This window comes from Sarcophilus harrisii, chromosome 1 (assembly GCF_902635505.1).
Source record: "Sarcophilus harrisii chromosome 1, mSarHar1.11, whole genome shotgun sequence".
Taxonomy (NCBI): domain Eukaryota; kingdom Metazoa; phylum Chordata; class Mammalia; order Dasyuromorphia; family Dasyuridae; genus Sarcophilus; species Sarcophilus harrisii.
Genome location: NC_045426.1, coordinates 36,985,122 through 37,001,410, shown reverse-complemented (window position 1 = coordinate 37,001,410; position 16,289 = coordinate 36,985,122). Strand labels below are relative to the sequence as shown.

The 16,289-nt window shown below is 35.9% G+C and overlaps 1 protein-coding gene across 1 annotated transcript in view; it reads left to right on the top strand.

The window, feature by feature from the left end:
- The window catches only part of LOC100914366 (contactin-3), a 399,985-nt gene that overhangs the window by 243,630 nt on the left and 140,066 nt on the right, over window positions 1–16,289 (top strand). Inside the window, exon 5 of the mRNA XM_031954064.1 lies at window positions 13,650–13,745. Within this exon, the coding sequence (XP_031809924.1) occupies window positions 13,650–13,745 (96 nt within the window). The remainder of the gene's footprint in view (window positions 1–13,649; window positions 13,746–16,289) is intronic.

Here is a 16,289-nt window from a genome sequence, read left to right as displayed (position 1 = left end):
CGCTAGGAAACATAATTTAACAGGATATTTGATTGCCTTATCTCACAAACCAACATTTATTAAGCAATTGAATTATGTTGACATATAGATACAAAGATTGGAATGGTTCCTATTCTTTAGTAGTTTATGTTTATTCAGTAGAGATGTGTGCATAAATATACACAGTGAAAATTATTAGGAAGGGAGGGAACAGGATTGACTACTTGAAAAAGATGGTGCTTTAGCTGATTCTTAAAAGGAAGAGAATAATTCTAGGAGGTGAGAAGGGAGCATCTGCCAGGCGTAGGGGCCAGCCAGTGCAAAGACATGGAGATGAGAAATGCAATTTTGGATCCAAGGAACCAAGACCACTTTGACTGGATCACCATTGGAAAGGAAGGGCAGCAAAATATTCAAAGAGACAGGGGAAAAAAGATACAAGTCATATTGTGAAGAGCTATAAAAGCTGAACAGAAAAGTGTGTATTTTGATCCTTCAGGCAACAGGGAGCCATTGAAGTTTACGTACAAGATAAATAATATGGTAAACCATAAGAAAAACCATTTGGTATGGAAATATGTCTAAATTTATATATATATATATATATATATATATATACACGTATATATATATATGTATAATTTAAATTATATCATATTGCTTCCTATCTTGGGGAAAAGAGGGAGGTAAAGAAGTGAAAGAGAAAACTATAAATATGAATGTTGAAAATTATATTTATATATTTGGAAAAATAAAATAATATTGAACATTTTTTTAAAGGAAAAGGAAAATAACCATGTAATATCAATGTGCTGAATGGTGTAGAGTGAGGAGAGGCAAGTCAGGCCATTTAAGAAACCTAATTTTAAAGAAGCAAAAAAGATTACCTTAAAAACAATTGCATCTTATAGGAATACATTTGTAGCAGAGAATAGAGAAGTAGGGAACTTTTTTGAAGAACTTGACAAGATGTACAGAAGCCAGGTGATGTATACTTAGATAAGTCTGTGTCTTTACTGGGAAAATAAACATGGAGATGTTCAGTTGCTTCAATCATTTCTGACTCACTGTGACCCAGTTTGGGGTTTTCTTGGCAGAAATACTGATGTGGTTGGCCATTTCTTCCCCAGTCCATTTTACAGATGAGGAAACTGACTCAAATGGTTAAGTGACAGGGTCACTTAGATACCAGTAAATTTCTGAAGCTGGATTTGAACTTGGAAGAGGAATTCCACTAGACTCCAGACCCAGTACTCTATCTATTGCATCACCTAGCTGTCTTAACTTGAAGAAGAGCAAAAAGTGCCTAGTAAGATGAGATTCCACCTTAAGAACAAAAGACCTCAACCTGTCTTGTGTATTTGTTGACTGTGGTACCTGATTTCCATTCTAGACCATCTACCCAGTGGGATCAAAGGATTTCTCTATGTTGTTGAATATTTTGTGGCAACAGTGCAACACTCAGGCCTCACATATGTGATTCCTATCTGTAAAAATATCAGTTATTTCAGCATCACGATGTTCAGATTTAGAAATTAGATTCCAGAATTATGCACTTAGAATATTGATTGAAAATTGAAATGTACCTGCATGGATACATAATGAACACACACACACACACACACACACGCACGCACCTGTGAGGTTATGAACAATAATCCTCTCTTCATTCCATTCTTTGCTGAAAAATATTATATTCATTCTGAGATTCTGAAAGGGGAGTGGTTGTTGACCAGTTTCCATTCCAGGAAGCTGCCTGTCTGACAGGGCAAATGTGCAGAATAACGTTCTTTTAACTCTAAGACTATATCCAAGGGTCACAGAATCACATCCTTATTTCCCTAGCCTAGTTGCAAAGTGCCTCCCACACACAGCAAGTACTCAATAAATCTTTATGGAGTTAAATTTTGAGTTTTTGAACCAAGGGTAAGAGTTGTAGGAATTTGATCACATAGTTGTTTTGTTTTCACCTCTCTGTCTCTGTCTCTTTTTATGTCCCTCCCTTTTTTCTTTGTTTCCTTTTTTCCTCTTCCTTTCTTTCCTTCCTTCCTTCCTTCCTTCCTCTTTCTTTCTTTCTTCCTTTTTCTTTCTTCCTTCCTTCCTTCCTTCCTTCCTTCCTTCCTTCCTTCCTTCCTTCCTTCCTTCCTTCCTTCCTTCCTTCCTTCCTTTCTTTCTTTCTTTCTTTCTTTCTTTCTTTCTTTCTTTCTTTCTTTCTTTCTTTCTTTTTTTCTTTTCTCTGTTTCTCCCCCTCTCTCTCTTTCACTCTCTCCCTCCCTTCCTTACTTTCTTGTTTTCTTTCTTGCTTTCGTTGTTCTTTGAATTTTCTTTGCTTCCTCCTTCCCCATTTTATAACCTTGAATGCATTCTCCATTCCTCTTCCTTTCATTTCCCATATAATCTTGTTGCCAAATTAGGTTGTCAAATTTCAGTAATTGTTTTCATTAGCATCTTGTCACATTATTCCTTTTTTTTCCTATCTCTTTCACTCCCCCACACTCTCTCTCTTATTTCCTTTTCATTTGTCACTGCCTCTTAGTCTGTCTCTTCTCTGTCTCTTTGTCTCCATTGTTCTCTCTTTCTGTCTCTGGCTTTCTCTGCCTCTCTATCTGTCTCCTTCTCTTCCTCTTCCCATCTCCCTCATCATAATGAGATTATGATTTATAGAATGATTTATACGAATGCCCTTTATAAATAATGAATTCAATTCACTGAATTTATTAAACATCCATTATGTGCAAGGCATTTGGCATATAAAGATAGCTGTGTTGTAAACCTGCTCTCATAAAACTTACAATCTAATGGTGAGAAAAGACCCTCACACAATAAGCAATGTTACTTCCAGAGAAAATGATGAATATCTTTTCCCTCTCAATATAAGGAATGGCAGGATGCACCTATAGATACTGAGAGCTGCCTGTGTTTACAGATGAGGTCTTTGTATCAAAGACTTTGCTTTTTTCTCTCTCTTCTTTTTACAAGAGAGGGCTCTGTGAGTGTGCCATAGGGGAGGGGAGGGTCTGTGGCTTTTTAAAAAAAAGACATCAGTAAGAAATTATTTTTAAAAAATTAACTTCAGAATCCAAAGGAATCTCTAGTAGGTTTGCTGGTTTCCCCCCTCCAATTACAGGATGTGGAAACTGTCTTTAGGCTGGAGTACCTCCATTAATCTCATTGAGTGGAAGGAGTGAATACTCCAGATCCCTGTAGCTCATCATCATCATCAACTTATTATTTGCCAGATATTTTACAAATATTATTTACTTTGACCCTCACAATAATCCTGGGAGATTGGACCTAATATCATTACCATTTTACATATGAGAAAACAGATAAGGTGATTTTCCCAGGATTACTCAGGTAGTGTCTCAGATTGGATTTTACCTCAGGTTTTCCTGACTCTGGGTTCAATTTTCTATTGAGCACCCAGATACCTAGAAAAGAAAACCATACTTCTGAGATTTGGAAGAGTTTGTGATAAATTCAGATGGAAAATTTTGATAGAGTACTAAAGACTCTAGTTCAGTTAGAATGAGGGAGGATGTCATTTGAATTGTATCTGGGAAGTTGGAATAGAAACATGGCACTTCAGCAGAGAAAGTGAGGGCTGGTATGAGCAAAAGTCCTAAACCAGGTGATACCAGAAGAAGAGAAAAGAAGGAAAAAAAATTGCATAATAACTTTATTATATATTTAAAAGAATTAGCAAGTTGCACATAATATATTTGCAATGTTCATATACAATTTTTTTTCCTATACAGTAATGGAAATGCTTGTTTAATTTCTCTACGTTCAGAATAAAATAAATACAATTTTTAAAAGAAGAGGGCACAGAAATTAGAAGATGGCACAGTGGATGGGATGCTAGACTTGGAGTAAGGAAGATAATAAGTTCAGGTTCAGCCTCACATAGTTATGAACTCTGGGACTCAGAATAAAACACTGCACATCTCTTAACCTCAGTTTCTTCATCTGGAAAATGAAACTAATAATAGCCCCAGCCTAACAAAGTACATCTGAAAGTCAAATGAGATCAAACTATGTAAAATGCTTTTATAACTTAAATAATTACAGACATAGATATATAATATACAATACAAAACACACACACATATAAATACATATACACTATCTTTACACATATACATGTATGATAGCATCTTATAGGAGTGTTTTTACACACATGTATTTTTGTATATATGTATGTCTAACATATACATGTGCATGTGTATATATATATATATATATATATATATATATATATACTACTTATTTTTAGTAGCAGAAAGTTTTGTGATTTTTTTTCCCCCTTGAAAAGATAGCATATATGGAAAAAAAACATAAGATAAAACTGGAAAGACAAGAATCCTATATGCAGATACTAGGATATTATTGTAATCAAAAAGAAAGAAGCCAATAACTTGTGAAAATTCTTGCTGTGGGAACTAACTATAAAAGAGAAGAGAATATTTGGGACCCAGATGAGATGTTCAATAAGTCAGTCTATTTCAACTTCTTTGGTTGTCTAGGTATCCGATTCTTAAACTCCTGCTAAATGTTGATTGAACTTAATGGCAAATTCTTCCTAGGGCAATTCATCTTTGTCCTGACTCCCATATGGTTAATTTGCAATTGCCTCCCCTTCCCCCTTCCCAATCTTGCTACCGCCCCCAACTGTGAAAGGAAATACATATGGCCTGACAGATCATTGGAAAACTTGTAGTTGGAGATGCTCTCTTTTTTCTCAAAGATGTTACTCCCTCCTTCACACACTTATTTATAAGTTACGGAGAAAGTTAGATTCCCTACTCTGGATGATTTTGCTATATACTTTATAAGACCAGGTGAAAAAAAGTATTGTCTTAATAATAACATAATGACCACACCAATAATAATAATAATACCTAACATTTATAAAACACTGTCACTGTACTAAGAATTTTACAATTGTCATATAATTTGATCCTTGTAACAAACCTGGGAAATAAGTATTATTGTTATCCTCACATTTATAGATCTGGAGCAAACAGAAGTTAAATGACTGGCCCATCTTCACACAGCTAATAATTATCAGTGATAAGATTTGAACTTGGATCCTCCTTACTCCAGGTCTGGTACTCTATCCTTTGTACACCAAAATATCAAAGACCAGAAAATTATCAAAAGTGAATGCTGTAAAATTACAAAGAACAAACTTGGCTCCAAACAAGAAACATCTCATTGACGAGGGCAGCCCCAAAACTCTTTCTCTTTCTCTCTGACTTTGGGAATGAGCCATGAGGTAAAGCACTTGAAGTTCCTTGAAGGAGAAAATCTCCTTTAACCTTGCCTTAGTGAGAGACAGTCCCAGGGAATCAGATAAAATGCTTTATCTAGGTGGGGTTGGTTCAGTCCTGACTAAAGAATTCCAACCCTATTCAAATGAATCTCTATTCAGTTCAATTTAAGCTGTACCCAGCCCCATCAAGAGCAACCTCCAGTTTATATCCAAGGCTTAAAAGAGCCAATCTAAAATCTCTCTTTACAGAAGTCCTAACATGCCATGCCATGCTATGCCAAGGAAACCTCTGCCTGCTGGAATAATATTCTCTTCCAGCACTACCCTCTCTTTATCTCCCTCACCTATTTCCCTAATGAGGCTTTATGTCTCTCTGTCAAGATTTCTCTAAACTTTACTTCCCAATGCCTATAATAAACCTCTTTTTATCAGCCTAGCTTTTTTTGGGCTCATAAATTCCTTTATGAAGAATCTCTGTGCCATCAGAAGGGGGGTTCCCAAAACTTCCGACCCATGCCAAATCCCAAGGGAGTGCAGGGGAACCAAACCTCTCCATTTGGATCCCTGAACATCGAACCTGCCACTAGACCTCATCATTTAACTCCCTGACCACCCTAAATGTAGACCTCACCATATTTTGGTTCCCAGAACCCCAAAACCTAAAGCTCATCATGATGAAATGAATGTATCTCCTTTCATTTCTCTGCAAAAGGGGGGAGAACCTCAAGTGTGTGGCATTGCATGTATGTTCAAGATTTATCGATATCTTGATTGGCTTCACTGATAATTTTCCTTTTCTTTTGTATTTTTTTCTTGAAAAATATTCTTTGTCACATGGGATGCCTTTGGGAACAAAGATACTAGAAGAAATACAGATAATGTAAAACTTACTAAAAAAAGATCTCTATTTCTTTTAACTCTGTTGCTTAATTCTCAACCATTTACACAATTAAGGTATTGCTACTTGTATTAATAACATCTGTTCCTGGCATGGTTTTTCCTAGATGTAAACCAATAAGTGGAGTAGGTTGACCACAGCTTTGTTTTTGGATGCTGGGATTTAAAGGACATTGTCAACACTTGTAGTCATTTAGCAGCTAGAAACAACTAAATTTAGCACCTCATTAGCAGGACTAATTAGTGCTACTAGGAAGCTAGTAGATGGCAGATGCTTCTTTCTAAAGGCAGCCAAACCCCAGGTGAATTCCCTTTATTTTGCCCTAGACATATTTTCCCCACCCATTGTCAGGAGATGTCCTAGGATGTGTTCCATCACCTGGCTCCCAGAACTTACACCATAGGTGAGGTCTTCCCCAACCTTTACTAGAACTCTTTCATGCTCCTTGCCTCAAAAACTAATAGTGCTAGTTATGGGTGGCTCTATGAGCCTCTCTGACAGAAGTTTATTTCTTAAGTATAAATTCTGAATTATTTGGCTAAAATTGACAGATGTAAAGGAGGAAACTGAGGCTCAGAAAGTGAAATAACACAATTGGAATTAGAACTAAGTTTCCCAGCCTGCCAGTTTTTCTCTCTTTACAACAAACAATGGACAATTTAAAACCAATTTGTGTTTAGCTCTGGAATATATTATATAAATTTTCATACCACCCTCTCTAAATTAAGATGAATATATAGAGTAATAAAGAAGTAATGGACTGTGTGTGGTAGATAGAAAGGTTGCTTCACAGTCAGAAAGAACTGCCTTTGACATATACTTTGACAAAGAAATCCTGTCTTTGACATATACTACCTGTGTCACCTTGTACAAGTCACATCATCTTGAATTTCTTCAGACAACTGGAGCTTGTATAACTAGTTTATAACTATAAGTAGCAAAGAAGTTGCTGGTCTGTGTTGGTACTTGTTTTTAGTAGGCTGTCTATCCCAATGAAATCACAGATTCAATCCAAAAAAAAAAATATGGAAGAACAAATTTAATTCATGCTACTTTCATAAACCCCAAGCAATAACAGAGAGAAGTGATATAAGCCATTCCTATTCTTTAATTTCCCTTACATCCAATATCTAAAGAATTTCCAAGCTCTCAAACATTCATTGCAGTCTGTTCCTTGCTCATCTACCAAAACCAATACAATTTAGTCCCTTACCTGTTTTCTCCTGGATTATTTTCATAGCCTCTAAATTTGTCTGCCTGTTTCTAATCTTCTACCACTAGAATTCATGAATATCTTCTCCCTTCTCAATATAAGAAGAAAGAGGTTAGGAAGGAAGGTATATTTCTCACAGCTATCAAAAAAGTTCTATTTTAAGGTACACATCACTCCCTTACTCCACCCTTCGAATCTAAGCTAAAACCCCATATTCTGTAAGGAACCTTCCCATACCCTCTGAAATTTGGCATTTGCAAAATGTACAAAGGATCACATCACCTTACGTCAAAACCTCCTTAATAGCAAAAGTAGCTTCCATTGGAGCAGTATAGGGTAAGTGATAGGCTGAATAAATCATATTGTTATAGAGAGGTTTCCACGTGGTCTTCTCCATTCATTTATAAGTGTCTTGAAGGATCAGGAACTTGATTTTTTTTTTTTTTTTTTAATATACACAGTGACTAGCATATAGTAAATACTCAATAGATTTCTATTGACTTGTTCCTTTCACTTGATTTGCTCAAAAAACATTAGGGCTTCCCTATTGTCTCTAAGATAACATACATGCTCTCAAATTTAGCATTTTTAAAATCCTTAATAATCTGCAGCCATTCTATTTTCCCAGAATTACTTCACATCTTTTATTCTTCTTTTCACTCACACTAGCTTGTGCTTGCTATTCTCTGGAATCTGAATACCTTCTCTGATCTCTATGCATGCCCAGGATATCCTATGCTTGTCTCTCCCAGTTAAAATCATCCTTCATTTCCTTCAAGGTTCTTCTTTGTGATCCATGTAGATCTTCATGCTTTCTTCCTGATTATATTATTCTGTATTTAATTCTCTTAAAAAATATTGCTTTTTTTTTTGTTCTGAGGCAATTGGGGTTAAGTGACTTGCCTAGGGTCACACAGCTAGGAAGTTTTAAGTATCTCAGATCAAATTTGAACTCAGGTCCTCCTGACTTAGGGGCTGGTGCTCTATCCACTGTGCCACCTAGCTGCCCCCAAAAATATTTCTATTCTTTAGTAGAATTTTAAATTTCTTGAGTGGAGAAGGTCCAACCTTTCAGTTAGACTTTCAGACACTTGCACCTAATCAAGTTTCTGATATCTGTATGTAAATAATTTTATGGTCTTGAATATTCCTTCAATTTGTCCATAAATTTTCATAAATTAGATTTTTACAATTAGATGAATTATTTTTTAAAAGAATATTTATTTGTATCCCATCCACAGTACTTAATATGTATGTCTTAAGCTATTTAATACTTTATATATATATATACATATATATATATATATATATATGTATATATATATATATATGTAAAAAGAACATATGGGTGTCCCATCACACCTCAGGAAGGCCACAGCCTATGGACCATTTGAACTCAGAAATTCTAAGCTGCAAGTAAGCTAGACTGTTTAAATGACTGCACTAAAGCTGGCACTGATATGGTGAACATCTAAGAGTGAGAGGCAACTAGGCGCCTAAGAAGGATGGAACAGACTCAGATTGATAATGGAACAGATCAAATCTCTGGTACCTATCAATAGTCAGTCTGGGCCTGTCAGAGCTTGAAAATAAGGAGACCCAGTCTACTAGAAACGTTTGATTTATAAATAGAAACATGTTAAGAATAGTGCGTAAAGCCAAAAAGAAGAGAAGGAATCTCATTTGTTAAGTGTTAAATCATTTTTCTTTTTCCTTTTTGATTTCCCATCCCTGCATGGACATGTCAAGCAAGCCACAACAGATGCACAGATTTTAAAAGATATTTTCCCCTTTGAGTACACTGGTCCAATGAAAGCTACTTCTATTATTAAGGGGGTTTTAATGTAAGATGATGTAATCCTGGGTACATTTTAAAATGCCAAGTATTGTGTTTGAGAAAGGAAACACCCCCTTTCTTACCTCTCTTCCCCCATTAGGAGGAGACTTGGTTTGTGTTTCAAATCATTTTATTCTTTTCTGCACACTGCAGCTAAAAACCAATGATAAATATCTCCTGCAATGTAAAATTACTTTGAAAGAACAGCAGATTAAGCAGGATCAAATTGGTGAGGATAGAGATTTGGTTGTTAGAAAATAATCTTTTCAAATATTGTCCCCTTCCCAATAGAAGCTGTTTATTGTGATAATGTTGCTCCATTTAGCAAGTAAGAGAAATTTTGGACAGTCAGATTTTACAGTTCCCACTCAATTATAATCCTGAGACTTGATATTTTGATGGGATAGTAGTTTAGTTACAAATTGCAGATAATACAAAGATAGAGATACTAAAAGATACTTCAGTATAATGATATTTGGTTAAAATAACTTCAAATGTACATTCTTTTTGTTAAAAGTTGTAAATCTTATCCCGCATCTTCTCTGAGTAACTCCCCATTTCTTATCCAGCCACTCTAGTCGCTCATTTCTGAATAAAATCATAGATACGTATGTGTAGAATATATGTATAATTTTGTTTTTATTATTACTTTTATTTGTTTTTTTTTTCTTTGCATTGAAGCAGAGTGGACGTATTAACCATAAGGATTATAAAGTTCTTAGTATTCAAGTTTTGAAATGGTGATTTTGTTTTGCATCTTTTTCAAACATTGTTTAGGGATGCTTATGTATATTCTAAAACATGGCCTTATTTTCTGTTATACTCTAGAAACCATTTAGGTCAATCATGTTAAGTTGTGAAGAGACTCTTTTCTAAATTGATAATGTAGCCTTAATAATGAAGAAAGTGACAGAGCTGACTATAGTTAGCTTATCACTGCAGATTCATTTATCATTTTTTAAACATGGAAGTATATTCTGTTTTTTTTTTTATTTTCCCCATAGTAATTAGATACAAATTATCATCAAATTTTAGTACCTTAGAATTTCAAAATCGGGAGAAAATCTAGCCAATGTAAAGAGAGTTTTTTTTTTTTTTAATTAACTTTAAAAGAGAGGAAAACTTGGGCTCAAATTTCATTACAAAATAGCTGCTGTGTGTCCCTGAGAAAATCATAACTGTACTTCAGTTTCCTAATCTGTAAAATATGATAATGGCATTCTGTTACCTCTGAGGTCAATGATCATATGAAAGAATTATCCAGGTGACTCCTTTCACAGAATAATTGTCAGGCAAATATTTTAAAGATTGTATTTACTAATGATATGGACAAATTTTTAAGAATTTCCCAAACTGATAGGCTTGGCTTTTCTTGTTGAACTGTTGGTGCTGGCATAGAAGAAGATAACAAGAAAGTAATCACAGAGGAAAAATGAAGGGGAACGAGCAGTGGATGAAGAGGGGGTATCTGTAGAACTCTATTTTCATTAGAGCTGTGATGAAAAAGATGGTCAGGAGAGTAAAATGGTAGGAGGTGTTTTGGGAAATGAGAATTAGTCTACTAGTTTTAAAGGCTAACACCTTCATTCTACATTTCCATTGCAACCACTCAATGGTCAGGACAAAGTTGGCTTATAAATAAAATTAGGAGAAATATAAATGAAAATAACTTATAGGCATCATATCACAGGTGTGATGTAATCTGTTGCAAAGATGGCAAAAAATAGAAATGATAGATATTAGGCTGGAAGAACAAATCAATGCAATATTAGTAAATCTGTGAATTGGTCCAACAATTCTGTGAAATCACTTGGAATTATAGTAGACACTATGCACAGTGGATTGATCATAAGCCTTGATCCAACAGTGTCACTATTAAGCAAAAGCCTCAAGGAATTCAAAGGTACACACAAAGATCCTATAGAAATATGAATATATTTTTAGAAGGATAGTTTTTTGGTTTTTTTGTTGCATAAAAGTGATTGTATTTCAGTTAGGGAGTGGTGAAATGACCGTGACAATTGACACATAAAAAATGAAAGGAATCTTAAGAATACTTATATTGAGACATCCTAGGTGGTTCCACAGATAGAATACTAGCCTTATAGTAAAGAGTATATGAATTCAAATAGGGCCTTACAAACTCACTAGTTTATGTGACTTATCTCCCATTGCCTCCTGCCACCAAATAAATAAATTAGGTATACTTAGGTGAACTTTTGCAAAATAAATAAATAGGATTTGTAGAATAATTTATACAATAACCACAATAATATAAAGGAAAGCAACTTTGAACAAAGTTCAGAGAACCACAGGTCTATGTGCACGTACTTTTTTTCAACAAAGACAGTGACCTATAGAATCAGAATGCAGGCACACATAGGCAGACAATTTGTTGCTTTATTTTGCTTAATGGTACTCCTTTGTGACAAAAGATGGTTATAGTTGAGAAGAGGGTCATGAGACAGTGATTAAAAAGGGCATCAATAAAATATTCGATTATTTTTATGGATAGCACAGAGGTATATAGTGGGTGTGAATGGACTACAACACATGCAAATTAGTCATTGTGCAACAACACTGTTCTCAAATAGAATGTCAAACTCAAAAAGAAACAGATTTCTACTGGATATATATTGACTTAGAAAACAACAAATTAGCATTATCTATGTTACATAATGTTTATTCATTTTGTGGAATGTTTCTCAATTACATTTTATTCTGGTTCTGCTATACTGAGGAGAGCTGAGAGTTTGATAATTCTGGTATAAAGGATATCATTGTTGGGCAGTTAGTTGGTGCAGTGGATAGAGCACTAGCTCTGAAGTCATGAAAACCTGAGTTCAAATCTCATCTCAGATATTAAACACTTCCTGGCTGTGTGACCCCGGGCAAATCACTTAATCCCAATTGCCTCAAGGGAAAAAAGATATCATGTTCAACTGTGATTGAAAAAAGATGTATCAATAGGTAACAAAAATGATATGTAAATAGTGGATTTCCCATTGTTTCATTTGTATCCCTGCAATATCCTCCCACCAGCATAATGTGAGCATCTTGAGGATGATGACTGTTTTCATTTATATTTTTGTATTCCTAACATCTAGAGCAGTGCCTGGCACATAGTAGGAACTTAAAAAATGCTTCTTAAGTTGGATTGAATTGAATTGAAATAGAAAGCAGAATGGATTCTCTATAGAAAAATATCATAAAGGTGACTCAAATTTCCTGTCCCGTTTCTTATATTACAATAATTTTCCAAGTAGAACAGAAGAACAAAGTCCAGTTGAACATAAAACATCCCCACGCTGGCCATGTCTGGCAACATATGTCTTGTTCTAAATTTATAGTTTTCCACCTCTCTGCTGAAAGAAGGGAAGTATGCTTTAGCCTTTAGTCTTTGAAGTCAAAATTGCAGTAAAATACAAGAAGAATTGTACTCATTAAATATCTGCTTTACTGAGGTTTTCTTTTTTTAAAACTGGAAAAAAGGATACTGGACTTTAAAATTCACTGCTGTAGGTCAAAATATCTTTAGTCTTTTCCTTTGATTTTTTTTTAAACTTTCAAAATAATAAGTAGAAGAATGCCAAACATGGATTGGAAGCCTTTGAGAGCGATTCCAAAAATAACTTTATGTGTTTTTTTTCAACAACTTTCTATTTGTTTCAATGCTATAAACAAGAGACATACATGAATTATACCTACTGTGCTCCTATAAATTGAATTCTACTTGTCTTATTAATTTCTCATGCTGTGGTTCCATTTATTATAGCGAACAACCCTCAATGACACTGAACAAATAGGTCTCATATTATACAAAAGAAAAATGAGTATTTTAAGCTCTTCTGAGCCCAACACAGCAATTGATTAGAGGTAAACCTAAAGTTTGTTTTTTTTTAATTTTTTCCCCCAGACAATTCATTTACAGTAAAATATTTTGAAGGGAAAAAAAAATCGTAAAATGTTGGTTGTCTTTGTAGGAGTGAAACATTAAGTTCAGCAATTACTTAGTGGATCCAATCTGGATAATTAGGGACAAAAGACTTATTTTTGGTTCAAAGCAATCCCCCCTCCCCACTGAATCATATTATCTGATTAATTGGCTTACATCTACACTTTCTCTCGCCTCTGCAGATTCAGTCAGCTTTTTATTTGTCATCATTTCAAAAATCACAAGACTAATGAGATATGTTTTTATCCAGACTTGCTAGTTTCCAGGAGGAAAAAAAAATGTCTAGCAATCTTAATGAAGGTCAAGAGAAATGTTACTCTACTCCTTCCCACCCAAAGCAAATGCTGTGCTATTTTGGATTCCAAAGGTTCCTGAAAGGGGGAAGATACTTTAATTATACTCTGTTAAAACATATATTTGGTCTTGTGAACATTTAGTTTATTGTTTTTCCCCCCCTGAAACTTAGTTCTGTTCTGTTCTGTCTTTAAATAGATCTTGAAAATTTTAAAACTAAAATGAGAAGTACAGTATCGGTCCGAGAAGGACAGGGAGTCGTGCTGCTTTGTGGTCCCCCCCCTCACTCTGGAGGTAAGAAGTGGTTTGTTCATGTCCTGCCTATGGACAGTCAGAAACAAAGGGAAACCTGGCGTACATCTCCACCATCACCTTCATAACTGAACCAGAGATGTATGATCACCTGATCCATCATTAAATCGTGTCCATGGGTAATGGAATGGAAGAATGGTTTCCAAAGGCTGCCCATCCATGGGACGTTGTAAACGGCATGCCTTCATTCTAAAAGGGAGAATTGTGGGTCCAAAAGGGTTATAGGGCATCCCCCAGGGCCCCTACCTCTCAGCGAGCTTCATTCTTCCTGTGCCATAACTGTTTGTTGTTTACTTCAAGGCTCTTTCTGGCCTTGCCTCCCAGAAGTCGTACATGAAAAGAATTGATGGTACCACCCATTGATTACCTTCTTAGGCCACATATAGAGAAGGAACCTTTTTGTGAGAAGGGGCGGGGGAGGAGTGGCGCTGAGATGACAGATTTTCTGTGACATTAGCATGGAATGGGATATTGCCAGTGGTTCAGAAGCTTTCACATCTAAAGAAAAGACAGATAAATGCATCCAGCAGACATGTGTCTTGAATTCTGGATATGCTTTTCTAAAATGTGCTCATTGTTAGAGTCCTGATTCTTTCAGGGACAAATAAGGTAATTATTAGTACACAAATAACTATTTTTAGTTAGCTTATGCTTTGTAGAAAAGTGACAGGCAGGTAGTTGAGTGGCTATGACCTTCAGCCAATCAAATCCACAAGAATGGACTGATTAACTACTATGAACTGAGTGCTAGACAAACATGAATGAATCCTTACCTTCCAGAAGCTTTCATTATACTCCCCTATAACACAAATGCAAACCCATCTTAACAAAAATATATTCCTTTTCCTCCTTAGCTACCCCTTACACACACACACACACACACACACACACACACACACACACTCATATCTGTGCCCACACAGTTACTAGTTTCTTATATTTAAATATTTCCTTTCTTTTCTGCTTTTGTTGTTTTCTTCTTTTTTTTAATAGCTTGGTGCTTTCTTTTTACTTTAGTTTGATTTTAGCCTCAAGATGCTTACACTGTTTCAGGGGAAATAAGTACAAAAATTAAGATGTACAAAATATAAATAAACTAAAGGATGGAAGGGAGAGTTTTTTGACTTGGAGAACTTTCTGATTGACATAACTCCCTTTAACAATGCAGCCTGAGCATCCTCTGCAACTTATAGTCTTGAAGTGTTGACTGGAATACAGGAGGTTATGCGATTTGTGTCTTGTGATTTGTCCAGGGTTGTGATCATTCATTCATCTTTTATACTTGAAGAGTTCCAATGGCATCACAATGCTCAAGGCACAGTGCATTTGACTGTGGATGATTAGTCCAGTGGGAGCTTGCAAGCTTCTACCACAAGTCAGGTACACGTAGTCTGAACATTTGGGTTGGAGATATCTCTAGTTTTGTGTATCTTGTGTTTCTTTTGTGCTCCTGTGATTCTGTTTTGCTTATAGAGCACAGTGCCTTCTTTAATGTGGGCTTGCCATACTGGCTGAGATGCAACAGAGTATAGATCAGTTATCTAAATTTGGCCTGACAATCAACACCCATAAAACAAAAGTTTTCTTACCAAGCAGTACCATATCATCTCTATGTGGAATCATCCATCACAGCAAATAGAAAAAAATAGAATATTGTGGATAAAATCACCTACCTTGGCAGTCTACTTTCCAGAGATGTACACATCAGTGATGAGGTTAACACACACCTGGCCAGAGCTAGCTCAGTGTTTGGGAGGCTCTGGAGGATACTGTGGGAGACAGAAGGTTTTAGGCCATCTGCCAACCTGAACGTCTATAGGGCTCTTGGGTTGACATTATTGTTGCATGCCTGCAAAACCTAGCTAGTGTGCCAGCGCCATGCCAGGAAACTGAATTTTCATTTGGATTGTCTTAGCAAGATTCTGGCAATATAAGGTGTGGACACTGAGGTTTTTTCTTTAACTGAGTTATCAAGAATTCAAACTACTTCAGAGAGAGCAACTCCAATGGGCTGGCCATGTAGCCAAACTTGCTTTTCATAGAGATCAGAGGTGAGACTTGAACCCAGGTCTTCCCAAACAAACCTAAGGGGATTGTTTGACTTCCCCTCTACCCTCCCTTTCTCTCTGTCTCTGTCTCTATGTCTGTCTCTATTTCTCTGTCTCTGTTTTTCTCTCTATGTCTCTTACCCCCCTTTCTGTTTCTCTGTCTCTCTATGTATGTCTCTTTCTTTGTCTCTCTGTTTCTCCTTTTTCTCTTTGTGTTTCTCTCTTCCTTTCTCTTTCTGTCTCTTTTCCTCTCTTTCTTCCTCTATGTGCGTGTATCTCTCTCTTCTCCCTCTTCTTTCTCTTTTCTCTGCTCTTTCTTTCTCTTACTCTCTCTCCCTCTGTCTCTTTCTGTTTTTCTCCCCTCTCTCTCCCTCTCTGTCTCTTTCTGTTTTTCTCCCCTCTCTCTTTTCCTGTGTGTGTCTCTTTTCTCTCCTCTCCTCTCCTCTCCTCTCCTCTCCTCTCCTCTCCTCTCCTCTCC